At 37.6% G+C, this 18,135-nt stretch overlaps 2 protein-coding genes across 2 annotated transcripts in view; one reads left to right on the forward strand and one right to left on the reverse strand.

Annotated features, from left to right (window-relative positions):
* The window catches only part of GLMN (glomulin, FKBP associated protein), a 44,797-nt gene extending 40,823 nt beyond the window's left edge, over positions 1–3,974 (forward strand). Inside the window, exons 17-19 of the mRNA XM_056123122.1 lie at positions 2,384–2,507; positions 3,641–3,723; positions 3,819–3,974. Coding sequence (XP_055979097.1) covers positions 2,384–2,507; positions 3,641–3,723; positions 3,819–3,935 — 324 coding nt within the window. The 3' untranslated portion in view covers positions 3,936–3,974. The remainder of the gene's footprint in view (positions 1–2,383; positions 2,508–3,640; positions 3,724–3,818) is intronic.
* An 816-nt stretch (positions 3,975–4,790) lies between these two features.
* On the reverse strand, positions 4,791–17,617 carry CUNH1orf146 (chromosome unknown C1orf146 homolog). Its single transcript, XM_056123338.1, has 5 exons — positions 17,549–17,617; positions 9,209–9,302; positions 7,136–7,304; positions 6,811–6,889; positions 4,791–4,925 (listed from the first exon to the last, which is right to left on the reverse strand). Exons 1-5 carry the CDS (start codon positions 17,615–17,617, stop codon positions 4,791–4,793), a joined length of 546 nt encoding a protein of 181 aa, XP_055979313.1.
* Between the last annotated feature and the right edge of the window lie 518 nt (positions 17,618–18,135).

Here is an 18,135-nt window from a genome sequence, read left to right on the forward strand (position 1 = left end):
TGAAAACAATTTTTTTTAATCCATTAAATAAGAAGGTAATCTTACAAGCTGATTATGTTCTTTTCTTCATCTTAGAATGTTCTAGCAGACCTTTCTAAAAGAGGTCCATCTGCTTCCTCTTCATTTGTTTTTTTTCATATCTTTATTACAGCTGATTATGTCATTGTAGAGTTCCCATCTGTTCTGGTTATTTGTGACAGAAAACTTTCTTCTTTTGTGAGACAGGATACAGTGAATTTTAAAATGAATAGTTATGCTTTAAAACCAGAAAGATTTGGGCCAGAGATGTGGCTCAGTGGTAGAATGCATGCCTTACATAAGTGAGGCTTCGGTTTTGATCCTGGACTGAGCAACAGTAACAAAAACTGAAAAGATTTTTAGATCTATTCCATTAGTGAGTATGAAATTAAAATTGAACATGTAATTGTTTCTAATTTTAATCATTATCACTTAAGAAATATTTTTTCTAGAAATTAAATATGAAAGAAATAGTACACTGATTTTACCATTAATTTGTTTTTGTTTATTATAGGGGAAGGAAGTGGCATATGGTACCAGGATTAGGGTCATGAATATAGGGCCTTGCACATGTTCTCCCGCTTGATAGCTGCCTGCCCTTAAAGTCAGAAAATAAAATACTCTTATTTCCCAGCTGTTTCACTCCTACATACTTCTAAAAATGTAATAGTTGTTCACATGAAAAATTTGTGGAACTTTGCTGAACAAAATGTGTGACAAATTTTTTTCAGCGTAATTTGGCACTTGGTTTAATGAATTTTATTATTATGGACTGTTTCTAAATAAATTACTGCATTAAGAACAGCTAAAGGTTTTTTTCTTTTTTTGAGAGGGGCCACACCTAGCAGTGTTCAGGTGTGTTTTGTGTTTGGGGGCCCACCAATGCCAGGATTCAAACTCCTGTATATGCAGAACATGCACTCTAGCCCTTTGAGTTCTCTCTCTGACTCCACAATTAACATCTTAGAGTTGTGCAGTTGAGTACCTCTGGCCACATGTGACCTGTTTTGTTTTGGGCTACAACCAGTGGTCCTGAAGAGCTACTCCCAGCTCTGTGCTTAAGGACCTGGCACAGAGTTGTTCCTGGCAGTGCTGAAATGATCATATGCAGAGCTGGTGAAGTTATATCACTGAATCACTACTAAAGTTCAAGATGCCCCCTCCCATGTCCCTATGTCACATCCTATCCACTCACTTGCCCTTAGTTTGGAACACTTAAAATTTAAAAGACAGTTTCACCAAAAGTTAAATACCTATTAAAGATAATTCAGTTTTCTTGTAATTGAAAGTTGAAAGCTTAAGATATCTACAATAGAGACACATTAAACATGTATGAATTAAAAGCCCCTAATAAATGTTAAATATTGACAGTGTATATAACTACTGTCATTTGGGAAATATAAAAGTTGTTCACATGGGGCTGGAAAATTTTTGTAGCACCTATGAATATAATGCAGATGGTATTTACATCTATTAAATAATTTGAAAAGTATGTTTTAGCATGGTATGTAGCTCAGTGGTAAAGTTCATGTTCTTTTGGTTCAACTCCTAGTATTACATGCATACACTGTTTAATGTATCCAAGAGGATCTACACTGTAAAACATCTGAATATAAATATTATGATACTTCTTGATGAGGTCTCTTAGAAATTGTAATACTTTAAATTTATATGTGATATTTACAAAGCAATATGTTTATACTTTGTATTTAAATTTATTTATAGTTAGCTATGTTTACTGAATTGGAAACACTGGATCAATAAAATTTAAAATGGAAATGTATACATATATTTGATTTATGGGCCATAATCAGCTGTTTGCAAGGCAAGTGCCTTAATCCCTGTGCTATCTCTCCAGGGGTATCTTTCCTATTGGTATTGGTATATTTCAGTACCAATAAAAGCAAATTAATCAAACTTGTATTTTGGTCAGTATGCTCATTACTGAACATTTGAAGAAGAGCTCCTGACACAGTTTTGCTTTGTTATTTCTATAACATATTTCCATTTTTGGCTGGAGAGATACTACAGAGGCAAGGTGCTTGCCTTGTATGCAGCTGGTTAAAATCTCCGGTACTCCATATCCTCCAAGCATTCACCAAGAGTGATCAAAGAGCACAGAGTCAGAGGCCTAAACTCTGAGCACCACCGGCAATGCTTCAAATACAAAAAAAAAAAAAAAAAGAAACTAGATTTTGTTATAAATGTGTTATTAAAAAGTAACCTCTACCTGGAAAGGCAAGAATCATGTCATGTCTTACTCATTTTTGTTTCCTTAACATGCAACATATGTTTAGAAATAGTTGGTAACCAGTAAATATTGAACCAGATAACAGATAATTTTTTCATTAATTTTTCTGAACAGACTGGATTATGGACAGAACTTGGAAAAATTGAAAATAACTTCTTAAAGCCACTCCATACAGGACTAAATATGTCAAAAGCACATTATGAAGCAGAAATTAAAAACAGCCAAGAAAATAACCAAGGTTAGTAATGTGCAGGTTCTTTTTCAGTTAGTTCGAAAATTAGTCAAATTTCAGAACTTGAATTCAAAATAAAGGACTTCATGAATTTACAATTCGTTAATTTTTTGGGTTTGGGACAATACCTGGCCTTGCTCAGGGCTTACATGTGGCTCTGTACTCAGGGAATCACTGCTGGTGTAGGGCTAAGGATTCATGATTACCAAGTTACTTTATTTATAATTATGAAAATTATTTTAGCAGATCTGTTAGCTAATTAATAATTAACACTGAAATTGGATTACCAAAGAATTAAACCAAACTGAACCAGGTTCCTTTGGTATTGCTGGTCTCTATAGCCATTCTGTTAGCCTCAAGTAAATATATATAAATAGCAAAAAGAATCTTAGATCTAGAAATAATTTTTAAAATAAGCTTTTAAAATCAGCAGTTCTAGGGGCTGGAGTGATAGCACAGCGGGTAGGGCATTTGCCTTGCATACGAACCCGGGTTCGGTTCCCAGCATCCCATATTGTCCCCTGAGCACCGCCAGGAGTAATTCCTGAGTGCAGAGCCAGGAGTAACCCCTGAGCATTGCTGGGTGAGACCCAAAAAGCAAAAAAAAATAAATTAAAAAATAAAATCAGCAGTTCTACAATGGTAATCTTATAATGTATTCCCATGTAGCTCTGATGTGGTTTCTGTAGGCATTGCTAGAAATTTTATTGTCTTTGAGTATATAGTGAGAGAAGCTTATAAATTTTAATTTATGCTATATATGCCAAAATGTTACCTAAAAGATGAATTACATATTTTCATATTCAAAATTTTAATAGTTTTGTTTTTCTTATAGCTTGATTTAAGAACTGGTACCTTTTATCATAGTTAATGAAAAAAGTAGCTTAAACTTTATTGAAGGTGTCAGAGCGATAGTACAGTGAGTAGGGAACTTGCTTTGTATGTGGTTGACCCAGATTCAGTTTCCAGCCCTGCATATGGTACCCTGAGCCCCACCAAGTTTATCCCTGAATACAGAGTCAGGAATAAGCCCTGAGAACTGCTTGGTGTGTCCCAAAACAAAAACAAACAAAAAAAATTGCTTTTGAAATCTAAGTTGTTTTAATGTTTATGTATAATAATCTTTCTTCTTTTTTTAGAAGTTCAGGAGTGTAAAAATCTTTGCTCTGTAACTGTGGGTGGAGAAGAGATCCCTAATATGCCTCCTGAAATGCAGCTTAAGGTAGAAGTCAGTTTTTCTTAAACTATATCCAGCTGACTTTTGGGTTTTTTCCCTAAAAGCAGTGTTATTAATACCAAATTTTCTTGGCACTGTAGGTTCTGCATTCAGCTCTATACACATTTGATTTGATCGAAAGCGTTCTGGCTCGAGTAGAAGAACTCATTGAAATAAAAGCAAAATCCACCTCTGAAGAAAATACTGGGCTTAAATGAAAGCGCCACTCCCCGTAAATAAAAACTAGTAAAATAGTGTTTTTTTTTTCATTATAAATCATTTGAAACCTTTTATGATTTGTTTTCCTATTCTTGCTAGAAAAATCAATGTAACTTTTTTCATCAGTTTCTCTATTGACACACTAGGATCAGTAGTAGTCTTTGGTTTTCAGAAGTTATCTGTATGGTAAACAGTGTCCCTATATGTAGTTTAAATATTACTGATAAAATTCCAAACTAATAATTTCCCTCTTCTTCCTCCCTGCCTCAGGAGTCATAGGGGGCAGAATTTTAGCCCTGCATCTTCAACTACAGTTACAATATGAAAGCATTGGACCAGAACTATAGTACAACAGAAGGGGGGCTTGCCTTGTATATGGCCAACCTGATATCCCATGTGGTCCCCCAGCACTGCCAGGGAGTAATTCCTGAGTGCAGAGCCAGGAGTAACCCCTGAACATCGCCAGTGTGACTCCCCCTCCCCCCCAAAAAAAATCAGTATGAAAACATCTGCAAAAATCATAAATACTAGCTGCCCCTGTGGAAAACCTAAACAATATATATGACTTTTCCTTTCATTGAAGGGCCTAATTAGAAAATGCTGTATTTTTATTTGCTAGTAAGTCAGTCCATCCTAGTAAGTCAACATAATTTGCATCATTAAGAAATTGTGCTGAGTTTTATTATGTATGTACCAATTTCAGAAGAAATCACCCAGAAAAATCCTGAAAATAAAAACCACTTTTAATTGTATACATTTTACTATAGATTTTTAAAAATCCTTTATATTTGAACATTATAATTTAACTTACTTAACCATTTCAGTATCCTAAAAGAACATTTGTAATTGATATCCTAATTTGGATTAAATGACTCACTACTCAGTTTTAGCTTTTGAAGTGTTTTCCAAACAGGACTTTGCTCAATGATATATGCTTTGGTTGTTGACATTCTGTAGCAGATGGTATCTATAAATTGTTTGGAGGTGATCTGGAAGAAAATTGAAACGTGGAACAGTATTCACAGAAATAAAGTTATTTTTAGGAGATCACATCAGCAATCTAGCTTTTCTTTTTTTCTGGGGGTAGGGCACACCCAGTGGTGCTCAGGGGTTACTCCTGGCTCTATATTCAGGAATTACTCCTGGAATGCTTTGGGATGCTAGGGATTGAACCCAGGTCAGCTGCATACGAGGCAAATGCCCTACTCGCTCTACTCTCGCCCCAGCCCTGTAGCTTTTCTTTATTCAAAAAATTCTAAGTATCTTTCTTGGTTCTAGATACTAAATGGGATTAGAGTGTGAGTTAGTAGAGGAATGCCCAAGTTTTTAGAATAATAGGAAAATACATTATTTCTGTCTTTACCTAATTTCAAATGGTAGCACTGTAACACTGTCCTCCCGTTGTTCATCATTTTGCTCGAGCGGCACCAGTAAGTCTCCATTGTGAGACTTGTTACTGTTTTTGGCATATTGAATATGCCATGGGGAGCTTGCCAGGCTCTGCCATGCGGGCGGGATACTCTTGGCAGCTTGCCGGGGTCTCTGAGAGGAATTGAACCCGGGTCGTCCGTGTGTAAGGCAAATGCCCTACCCGCTGTGCTCTCGCTCCAGCCCAATTTCACATGCACAAACTGAAGATCCATATACCATAACAATTGCTTCAATGGAATTTTTTTCCAAGTGCAGAATTAAGAATACTTCTCTCTGCTGCGGGAAGTTGGCACACATAGGTCAAGCATAAAAAGGTGAACAATTGATGAAGAACCTTCTATAAAACAGTATGCCTATACTTTGGCAGTTCACAACTACAGTCGGTCAGTATATACACTTTAAAAAGCATTTCTCCGCCAAGACCACAGGTAAAAATTACATAAATGAGGGCTACAGCACCAGACCAGGGCCACCAGATAAGACAGGAAGGCCACAGAAAGGAAAGGTCAGAAGTGGAGCACTGCTGTTAGAAGGAGAAACACTGCTTTAGTCTTTGCAGGAAGATTTAAGTAACCTTTTGAGCCTTCAACATAATGTATATAGAACTGAATTCACTTTTGGCTCAAGAAGAGTCATTTTTAATAGTAGCTATAGAGAGTGAATGAAGATGACTTCAGAGGCTGAGTTCAGGCTTCAGAATGAATTGTATACCCAAACAGCAATTAAAGCAAAGTATTTGTCAATTGTCATCCATAAAAAGGGTGTGGATCTTTAAATCTAAGTCAAGTCTAACCAACCCTTAAACACTGATATGGCCAGAAGATAATATAGTGGGTAGGGCACTTGCCTTGCACATAGCGCACAGCACACGGGTTGAGTCCCTGGCACCCCATATGCTTCCCTGAGCTCACCAGGCATAACCTCTCCTGAACAAAGCGGGCGTGGCCAAAATACAAACAAAAAAATATTACAGTGTGAGGCTGGAGTGACAGTAGAGTGCAGTGACAGTAGAGTGCATAAGGCACTTGAACTTACCTTGCACATAGCCTACTCAGGTCTGACTTCTGGCACCCCAGGTGGTCCCTGGAGTAAGCCCTGGGCACAGCTGGGTGTGGCCCAAAAACAAAACAAAAAAAATAATCTTACACTGTATATAAATACGTTATTTCCCTCAAATAACTCACCTTGGGCTGGAGCAATAGCACGGCGATAGGGCATTCGCCTTGCGCACAGCCAGCCCGGACGAGCCGGGTTCGATTCCTCTGCCCCTCTCGGAGAGCCCGGCAAGCTACCAAGAGTACCTTGCCCACACGGCAAAGCCTGGCAAGCTACCCGTGACGTATTCAGTATGCCAAACATAGTAACAAGTCTCAAAATGGAGACGTTACTGGGCCTGCTCGAGCAAATCGATGAACAACAGGAGGACAGTGACAGTTAACTTACCTTAGCTATAGTGCACATAAGATTAATGGCATTTACTGTGTTATGTACTGGAAGTATCCGTAAGTTCCTACCCAGGAATCTGTAAAAATATTCATAAGTTAAATCATACAACTTAGATCTATTATTTTGAAAAACTAGAAAAGAACCTCTTAATATACCATTTGCCACCATGATTCGGATTAGCCTTTGGCTTGCATTTTATTATGACATATTCACATGCCAAATTTTATCTCTGGCAAAACAAAGGTCACCTCCCTAAAGAATTCAGAGCTCAAATAAAAATATAATTTAAGAAAAATACGTCTATAATGTTATTCTCCCATACCTCTGCTGAATCCTGAACATCAGTTTCCATTCCTCAGGTCCATGGAGTGAGGCAGACAGAACCAAAAAACTATTTTGGTGAATGTTAATAAACTTCTCAGTTTGGGCTAGATATATTTCTTCAGCTAATGTAAAACATTCTTTAGTATCCATCAATAAAAATGCAACTCCTAGGAAAAGTGAATTGTAAAATGAAAATACATCTCAAAATATTTTAAACTCAGTGATTTTGCTGGTTTTAGAAAAAATAGCTACAAATATAGTCATCAATGTCAAAATAGTTCTCTGAAGTGATATGTATAAAGGGGTAACTATATATATTACTAAATATCAAAAAATGATTTTGCATGAATAAGTATTTTTTCCAGGTAAATATACGCCTAATTATAGTTCTGATGAACAAATATAGTTATTATTCTTACATATTAATCATACCATTAAATATTAATATTGCAAATAATATCCATGTATTTATATAATAAAAGTTACTGGGGCAGGTACCAGAGGTCAAATTTGGGACTTAGCACATGGAAGACTTGCACTCCAGCCCTTTGAGCTATTCTGTATTTTCTTTTTCTTTTTCTTTTCTTTTTTTTTTTTTTTTTTTTTGCTTTTTGGTTCACACCCGGCAACAATGCTCAGGGGTTACTCCTAGCTCTGCACTCAGGAACTACTCCTGGCGGTGCTCAGGGGACCATATGGGATGCTGGGAATTGAACCCAGGTCGGCTCCATGCAAGGCAAATGCCCTACCTGCTGTGCTATAGCTCCAGCCCCAAAGAGGTCTTTTTTTTTTTTTCTTTTTGGGTCACACCCTCTGATGCACAGGGGTTACTCCTGGCTCTGCAACTCAGGAATTACTCCTGGCGGTGCTTGGGGGGATCATATGGGATGCTGGGAATCAAACCCGGATCGGCTGCATACAAGGCAAATTACCTACCCGCTGTGCTATTGCTCCAGCTCCTATTCTGTATTTTCAAAGTTAATTTTCCATATTATAATAATATGTAAGTTGGAAATAACTAAAGATAGATTTAAGCCTTCAATAACTCCTTGCAGAACTTTCTGATAGAACATAAAATATAAATCAATACACTTAGTAAATAAAGTGGCCAAAGCACATAGTAGGTATTCACAAAAAATGTTTGAGGGGGTCTCTTAAACCACAATGAAGAGTTAACATTGAACCACTTGCAACCTGGAAGTCTATTTTCAGATTTTGAAAGTGCTGTTTCTTCCAAGATCTCTGCTAGACTATCTGCAAGCCTCCTGATAAAAATCCTTCATATAGGTCTCTTCAGTCATGTCTGTCTTTCCCAAGCACAGGTAGAGTTGGCTACTTCCCATGTCCTCGTCCTCACATTCTTAATCGAATTATTTATTTTGTCCATGACTTACCATAGTGAGTTTAAAGATTTCAGGAACATTATTTGTGAACATATGGTTCTTTTAGTTTTATATATGCTATCTCCAGCAAACCCTCGTACAAAATTATAAAAATATTCTGTGTCCCTTATGGACATTAACCAATGAATATTGTAGTGTTGTACTCTGTTAATATAAGCAATATTTTAATGTCAAAGTATTGATCCTCAAGGAAGTAGTTTGGTTATATTTTCATTGTAGTTCCAATGGAAGCAATTTTTATCATTGTCTACCAGATCTCACCAATTCTGTTCTATTTCAGCATCTGTAAACTAGAATGGACTACATTTTTTAATTAATCATATATACTGCTTTTGCAGCAGTAATGAAGTTTCATACCTTTCTCTCTCCCAAAAGATCGCCACCAAAATCTTATTACTTGGTTACTAAATATTAAATTTAATAAATTTAAAATCAGTTATATATATATATATGCATACATGCGTGTATGTGTGTGTCTGTGTAGAGATACATAGTGGCACACTTCTGGCTCTGTGCTAAGTGATTACTTCTGGCAGTGCTCGCGAACCATATGCAGTTCTGGGTTCAAAGCTATACAACCACATGCAAAAGACATGACTTACCTCCTGTACCCTCTCCAGCCCAATACCCATATGCTTTTTAAGAAACTTAAAACTAATATACTGTACCAGAAAGAGAAAATATAACTGATCCTTTTTCGACTGAATCTGAATATCGAACTTTGTGGCCTCGATTTTCTAAGGCAGTTGCAACCTCATAATTCTTTAAAAAAAGAATTCAGAAATACATAGTTAACACATGCATTAGGTTTTTTAAAAGGCAATAAAAATAATTTTTGTAATGAGACTATTTAAATGGTTGATCATCAAAAGAATGTGTTCTCTATAATTAAAGAAAAACATATAGTTCTATTATTAATCTTAGATTTGAAAAATGAGCTGTAAATAGATTTATATAACTTACAAACAGAAATTAGGACACTATTAAAGAACAAAATGATAAGAGCCTGAGTAAATACAAACTTCCTTTTAAAAAATAATTAGAGATAGATCCTGGGGGAAGTGATCCATATCTGGAAGTTGGAATTATGGGTTTCTATGACAGCTGAGAAAATCATAAAATGCCAGACACATACGATACTGCACAGGAGACCATTCTAATTCTCTAATTCATTTGCTTCATATTATAGTTACTTTTAGTATATTTCCAAAATGTCTTAATCTAGATAGAGAACATATATAAAGATAGAAAACATATATGAAGATAATGAAAGGAAAGTTGATTTAAGTGCTGTATTTCCTTATCACATGAGCAATTTCATCATATAACTCAGGACACTAACTTTTTGAGGTTTTTGTTTTGGGCCACACCTGGCAATGTTAGGTGTTACTCTTGGCTCTGCCCAGAGATGCTCAGGGGTTACTCCTGGCTCTGCACTCAGAAATTACTCCTGGCATTGCTCTGGCCCCAAGATACTAACTTTTAAGCAGTTAAGAGTGTTTCCTGGGGCTGGAGCAATAGTACAGTAAGCAGGGTGCTTGCTTTGCACCCAGCCAACCCAGGTTCTACATATGGTCCCCCAAGCCCCGTCAGGAGTGATCCCTAAGAGCAGAGCCAGAAGTAAAACATTGAGTCCCTCCAGGTATGGCCCAACAAAAAAAACAAAAACAAGGAGTGTTTCTTGATTGGTTAAAATTCAAGATTATTAAGTTTCATGTAGATACAAATGCATTAGCTATATTCAATTTAATATTCTGCCTCAGAACACTTAAAATTTAACTACCCAGGCTGGAGTTACATATTAAATATGTGTCTCATATTAAAAAGTATTGTGTGTCACTAAAACAGATCCTGACATACAGTTTAACTGTCTTTTACTATGAGCTTTTTCCGTAGTTTTAAATTTTGGCAGTATTTCCAGCAATGGCAGACTAAGTAATTTAGGTAGTGCACCTACTGACAACGAGATTAGCTAGACAATTCTAAAAATGTGCTGAATGTATCACAGAGCTAGCTAGCTTCTAAAAAATTACAAAGCCAATATCTAAACATAATTTCAAAGATGCAAGTCCAGCATTTAGGCCATTTCTTCCCTGAGGGCATCTGCCAATTCAGGAAACAGCAGATGAGAGGCTGAATAGAGCTTTTGACAAAAGTAGAACATCTCTCACAGGGTCTACAGGCTTGCATCAAACCATTTCAATCCATAAAATTATATTAAGGTGATACTAAATTACTCCCAACCACCTTGCAGATGAACTCCCTGAAGCAACCTTTCTCAACCAGATCTCATCTGAATGACAGAATAGAGAAAATAATATGATTTCAACTTTCTCCTAAATAGTATTTTAGATTTAGAGGAGAAAAGTCTATTTACTATATACAATTTACTATATATACAGTATCTACTTTATCTACAGTATCTATATATATAGTAGATACCACACTTGGTAGTGCTCAATGCTTTACTCCTAGCTCTGCTCTTGGACATATGGGGGCTGGACAGAGAGTATAGCAGGTTAGGGTGCTTATCTTGCATGCAGCAGACACAGGTTTGATTCCTGGCATCCTGTATGTTCTCCCAAGTCCACTAGGAGTGATTCCTAAGTGCAGAGCCAGGAGTAACTCTGAGAACCACTGGATGTGGCCCAACTACCCACCCCTCTGCCAAAAACAGATGTATTACTCTTCCATTGAGCTGGAGCAATAGCACAGCGGTAGGACGTTTGCCTTGCACACAGCCAGCCTGGCCGAGCCGGGTCGATTCCTCTGCCCCTCTTGGAGAGCCCGGCAAGCTGCCGACAAAGTCTGGCAAGCTACCCGTGATATATTCAATATGCCAAACACAGTAACAACAAGTCTAAAAATGAAGATGTTACTGGGCCCACTCTAGCAAATCGATGAACAAGGGGAGGACAGTGCAGTGCTACTCTTCCACTGCCGTATTTAACAAATACACAGAACACCTATTTAAATTTCAGATAAATAACATAGTAGTTTAAGTATGCCCCATGCTATATTTAGAATATACTTACACTAAATTGTGTATCTGAAACTCAAATGCAAATACTGTATTTACTTAAGTCAGGCAGCCATACTTAGGTTATTAGGGTTTGACTGCCAAAATTAAAGCTTTTTAGAGGAATGGAGGAACAGAACACAATTATAGGTCTCAAATTATTTCTACATATTTTCAAATACAAATTCCAACATACAATAAAAAAGAGGCATTACATGAAAGAGAACTATCAGGAAACAGGCAATAGAAATAACCTCATACAGGGATCCATATTGTGAGGCTATCAGGTACACACTTTAAAACAGGCATGTTTACTATATTCAGGCAAATAAAGAATTTCCTTTTCAGGTAGAAATCTTATCAAAAGAGCTGCAAGGGGACCAAAGATATAGTACATGGGTTTAGGTCCTTTTCTTTGCTTGCAATCACCTCAATTCAATACCTGGTACCACATATAGTCCTTTGAAGCACTGTCAAGAATGAATCCTGAGCACAGGGTCAATTTTCTGAGCACTGACAGGGTGACAAAAAAACAAAACCAAAAAACAAGCAAAAATTCCAAAGAGCTGTATAGGCCTTGGAAATAACCCAAGTGGAAGAAAGAGAACATGCTTAGCGTGTTCAGTATTGTGAGTTGGATTCCAAATACCACATGGCCCTCTGATAAACCTTTAAAGAACCCTCATACCTATGTCAGTCTCACAGGGAGTCCCACCCCCAATAGATACTTCTCCAAAGAGGACATATGAAAAAAGTGTTCAGCATCATTTGTTAGGGAAATGCAAATCAAAATGGCAATGACTTATCTCACACTCATAACAATGATATATAATTTTACTTGTTAAACGAGATTGCTGTCTGACTCATGAATCTTTTTCTTTTGCGGGGTGGGGGGGGAGTCACACCTGGCAATGCACAGGGGTTACTCCTGGCTCTGCACTCAAGGAACTACCCCTGGTGGTGCTTAAGGGACAAGATGGGATGCTGGGAATCGAATCTGGGTCTGCCTCATGCAAGGCAAACGCCCTACCCGCTGTGCTGTCGCTCCAGCCCCTGATTCATGAATTATTTAATAAAACCACTTAGAACCACTTAGACTTCTTAAAAATGACATCTCAAAAAGACCAGAAACAATCAGGGATTTTTGTCAGGAATGTTGTGGAAAAAAAACAACCCTCTTCCACTATTGGTAGAAATGTCATCTGGTTCAGCCTTTATAGAACTCAGTATGGAGACTTCTCATAAAACTAAGAATAGTGTTTACCTATGACCCTGTGATCCCACTTCTTAGTATCTATCCCAAGTGCACAAAATAATTTAAAAAAAAAACCCTTATGCCCACCTACATATATTTCAGCATTAAGTACAACAGCCAGGATATGAAAATAACTCAAATACTCAACAATCAATAAATGGATAAGCTGTGGCATATAGATATAATGGAATAGACTATGGAGTCAAATATAGACACAGCAGAAATGCAAAATGAAATTTTATACTTTGCTGTAACTTAAAAGTAACTGGAGGGCATCATGTTAAGTCTGAGGAAAAGGAACAAATACCAGATGATCTCATTCATCTCTCATATGGAGAAACAAAATAAAGAAATAGACAAGATCAAATGAGATGGTACATTTGGCATTAATTACAAAACTGAGGCAGGACAGGATTTACAGGGGAAAAGGTAAGAGGAAGACTAGAAATGTGCACAGGGATGGTGATGGAGAATCTTGGCTGGTAGTGATGGTATAGTAATACTGTTCATTAAAACCATGAAAAGAATATTATTGTGTTACAAATAGTACAATTTTATTTGTGGAAGTGATGGCATAGTAACTTTTTTAAAAAATCAAAACCATGTAAATAATACTGTTGTAGAGTATTACCTGTTGTAGTTTTTACAATAGAAGCTATAATAAAAATTTTAAAGCGTTGATGTTACTGTATTTTCCCTTTTTCCTGTTTCTTTTCACTTTTACAAATAAGTTTTTAATTTGTTTTGTTTGGTTTGGGGCCATACCTGGCAGTTCTCAGGGTTCACCCCTGGCTGTGCACTCAGGGATCACTCCTGGTGGTACTCAAGGGACCAGATGGGGTGCCAGGGATAGGACCCAAGTTGTCCATGTACAAGTACCCTACCCACTGTGCTACAAATCTGGGCCAAAAGTTTTAAATACTTATTTCTCAATTTAAACACCTAGTACTATTTATTGGGGCTGGAGCAATAGCACAGCGGTAGGGCGTTTGCCTTGCGCACAGCTGGCCCGGCTGAGCCGGGTTCCTCCACCCCTCTCGGAGAGCCCGGCAAGCTACCGAGAGTATCTCGCCCACACGGCAGAGCCTGGCAAGCTCCCTGTGACGTATTCAATATGCCAAACACAGTAACAATGAGTCTCATGATGGAGATGTTACTGGGCCCGCCCGAGTACTATTTATTAGTCTTCACCTTGATTCATAACTCCCATCCTCTTTCCCTCTGATCATTTCAGTTTTATTGTTAATGCCCACTGTTTTGTCTTTTAAACCTTCCTTTGTCCATTAATCTACTATGTTTCCTTATATTGTGTACACAGGTGCGATCATCCAAAATCTGTAATTTTTAAAATTAGTCTCAATTTTCATAATCCCCAGAAGTTCTTTGATTTCACTGTAAAACACTAATCAGAGAAGATATATGCATAACTATGTTCATTGAATTTACAACAACCAAGACTTGGAAACAACTCTAGTGTCCAACAACAGATGAAGTGGCACTTCAAATGGATAAAGATATGGTGGTCCACACTTGGTGGGATTCAAAGTAGGAAGCAACAAACCTTAGAGTGAAATATATTATTTTGGTTCTGCTTTGGGTCAGAGATTGGGGTTTGGAATGGAAACATTCAAATTATGATGGTGGGAAGGTGTAATGGTTGTGGGATTGGTGTTTGAATATGAAATAATCAAATATTGTGCACTACTTTATAAAATTTTTTTAAAACTTAAAAAAAATTAAAAAACGTGTGTGTGAATATATATGTGTGTGTGTGTGTGTGTGTGTGTGTATTCACACACACATATATATGGAACTGGAAGGAGTCATGCTAACCATAAATCAGAAGGAGAAAGATATGTACTACACAATCTCACTCTTACATGTGCTATAAAGAAATAATTCAAGGGAGGATCCACAGTGCAAACTTGCACGCAAATACCCCAGTTTATTCTCCAGCACCATGTGGTCTCCCAAGCATCACCAAGTGCAGTCCTGGAAGCCTCCAAGCCCAGGTAATCCCTAACAATGCAGAGCCTGAGCAGCATGGCATCTTCAAGCTATCAAATTAAACATTGGCATAGTTGGTCAAGAATTACCAGGAATGGGGGCTGGAGAGATAGCACAGCAGGTAGGGCGTTTGCCTTGCACGCGGCCAACCCGGGTTCGATTCCCAGCATCCCATATGGTCCCCTGAGCACCGCCAGGAGTAACTCCTGAGTGCAGAGCCAGGAGTAACCCCTGTGCACCGCCAGGTGTGACCCAAAAAAGAAAAAATAATTGCCAGGAAGGTCCCATGGGTCTCCTAAGTACAGACAGGTTGGGAGTACTCTTCCCATAAAACAATTGTTCAGGCAATGTCCAGTGGAAACAAATCCTTAAATTCTGACTAAAGCACTGAGGCAACCAGTATTTATCTCTGGAGCTGTTTCCTGTGAGTAGTAGAAAGTTGGATTTTGTTTTTTATCCAAGTAATTCACAAATTCAGAATATTAACATTAGAGCAATGTCGACACTGTAACTTTTACAGGAAAACTCCTTTACACCTAAAAATAAATGTCCTTGCCACATAAATTTTAAATTCTCATAAAAATAATTTACACACTGATGCATGTGAGTGAAAAATCAAAAAATTTAAGAAGAAATAACACTATCCTGAAATATAACAAAATTAGACATGAAAAATTCCAGTGAGAAATGAAGGCAATCTTAAAATGGCATGTGTTGTGGAGTAAAGTGGATAAAGCCAACAGGATAAAGAACAGTTCAACGAGGCAGTGAAAGGATATGTAAGGTGGATTAGTCTTATTTAAGGTCCATGGATGTAGCTCACTGGTAGAGTGCATGTCTTGCATATGTGAAGCTCTGGGTTCTACCCCAGCAACCTCCCACCCCCACCTCCTGCTAATCTTAAAGATCTTATTCTTCTCTTTCCTTTTTATCATGGAGAAAACATTTCTTGCTGCCTTATTTTAGACCTAAGCTGGTATCTGAAAGATAAATATCAGGGAAATGGAAATACCTTGTCGATCAAAGAGTTAAAAGTTATCTATGGGTTTGGGAATATGGCTCAAGTGGGAGAGTAAATGCACTATATAGGCAAAGTTCTGAGTTAGATATATGGAACCAGACACCTTCCTGTCCCAAGCGCCATTGGGTATGACCCCAGTGACAACTGTTAAAAAAAAATAGTTGTAGGCCAAGGATGTAGCTCAGCGTCAGTGGTAGTGCATCTGGATTTGATCCTCAGCACCACACACACACTCCAAGCCAGTAACTCATTCTGGAGCTAGGTAGTTAGTTTTGAGGACAGGATCACATGCTTTGCATGGGGAAAGCCCAAGAATTCCATGGTCCTCAAGTATCTCCAGAAGCAACACCTCTGAGCAGATAGCCAGGCATAGCCCCTGAGAACTGTCAGGTGTGGCCCAACTAACAAACCAAAAACTTGTGGACTGACTCAGGCATTCAACTTCATATTCCCTCCCCTCCAAACTGCAAGAAATAGCTCCTCCCAATGACCCTAAAGCTAGACACATAAGTTTGTTATTTATCTTCATCATCATCACTCAAGCGGGCCCAGTAACGTCTCCATTGTGAGACCTCTTGTTACTGTGTTTGGCATATTGAATACTCTCGGTAGCTTGCCAGGCTCTCCAAGAGGGGCAGAGGAATCGAACCCGGCTCGACTGGGCTGGCTGTGCGCAAGGCAAATGCCCTACCGCTGTGCTATAAATTTACCATGTATATGTATTTGCATTACTGCTACTAAGCCCCATTTAGCATCACTATCAGAACAAATTAGAAAAAAAGAAAACCAGAAAATTTCCAAGGTTTGGAGGCGGGCATTCCCCTGGCTCACATACTTCTGGAAGCCCCAGCAGACATACCCACGTCCCACAGCCATGGGCTTGTGTACTCTGACCCAGTTCTACAGATCCTGGAGTTTCTGGAGTGCACAGCCATATACAATTCCACAATACTTACATCTCAGTAGGATCACACCAAATTATATGGGAAAGTAACATAGAAGCCAATTAAGATTAAAACAAACAAGCAAACAAATCCAAAAAACCATGGAAGGCTCAACTAGCAATAAAAAAGCTTAGTATACTCTTAGACAATTACTTTAGTGACTCCTTTGTAAAATATAACACTTTTCACAAGTTTCTTTTCCTGAAGTATTTTTTAATAATTCCATTAGTCATTTTAACAGCAATATTTTGTGCCTTCTAAGGGGCAGGCTTGGGAGGTGGGTGAAAAACAGAACAGTGGTGGAGGGAAGGTCACACTGGTGGTGGGATTGGTGTTGGAACACATAGTGCCCATGACAACTGTATTATGAACAGCTTTGTAAACCATGCTGTTTAAATAAAGTGAAAAAAAAAATCCAAGGTTCAGATATTTAGGAAAATATGATTTAAAAGAGGGTTCAGTAAGGTTTATAATCATTATCTTTAAAAGATAGTCAAGATAAATATATAATGTTCTATCAATTTTATTTTGGTCTTAATTATGGGCAGGGGGTGAGGGGCAGGTGGCGGTGATACCTTTTAGTGCCTAAGACTGAGTCCTAGCTCTGCTCTCAGGGATTACTCCTGGAAGAGATCAAGATCTGCATATCAAACCTGGATTAACTGTATGCAAGGCAAGTGTATTAACCACTGTACTCTGTACACTGTACTCTGGATGAATTTTTTTTAAAAAGGATCAACAAATGGCCCAATGCCTCTTTACCTTAAGAGATGAGCTAATGATAATTGTGGTTGTCCATTTTATTTTTTCTTTTCCACTACTATCAGCCATGTTTTCCTTGGATTAAACAGCTGCTAATTATGCTACAATCTGAGAAAAATAAGAGCAAAAAGGACACAAAGAAATGCTTGTTTGATGAAAAATTACAGAAATCAAACCATAGTATTAAAACAATCTAAAGAATATCTGGAAATCAAAACCTAACACAAATGGTTTTATATATTAACTTATTCATTATCTTCTTTTAATAAATTAACATTTATTCAGTATCTTCTTTGATACTCTGAGCTTCTAAGATCTGGGGTTTAGGGTCTGATGTTGAAAAAATGGAAAATGTCAGTTATTTTTTCTTCTGTTATTCACATTACATATCTATTATACCTTTTGTAGCTGTCTTTTGATGCTGGACATTTTACTTCACTTTTTCAAGTATTTTATTTGCTTTTCACTTTTGGAAGTTTCTACTGAGTCATTCTCAAGTTGCATAGTGTCTCTATTTTCTTCCTCTTAGAGTCTTTAGCATGTCAAGTCATAGTTGTTTTAAATCCCCAATGTGATCTTTCCAACAT

This window comes from Sorex fumeus, unplaced genomic scaffold, assembly GCF_029834395.1.
Source record: "Sorex fumeus unplaced genomic scaffold, SorFum_2.1 ptg000047l, whole genome shotgun sequence".
Lineage (NCBI taxonomy): Eukaryota > Metazoa > Chordata > Mammalia > Eulipotyphla > Soricidae > Sorex > Sorex fumeus.

Bases quoted from the DNA above. Each gene is read 5' to 3' on its own strand.
- CUNH1orf146 (XM_056123338.1), bottom strand. From the start codon at position 17,617: ATGGCTGATAGTAGTGGAAAAGAAAAAATAAAATGGACAACCACAATT. The intron at 6,890-7,135 runs GTATGGGAGAAT...ATATTTTTACAG, and splicing joins ATGTTCAGGATTCAGCAGAG to ATTCCTGGGTAGGAACTTAC. The intron at 4,926-6,810 runs GTAAGTTAACTG...ATTTTCTTCCAG, and splicing joins TTATGTGCACTATAGCTAAG to ATCACCTCCAAACAATTTAT.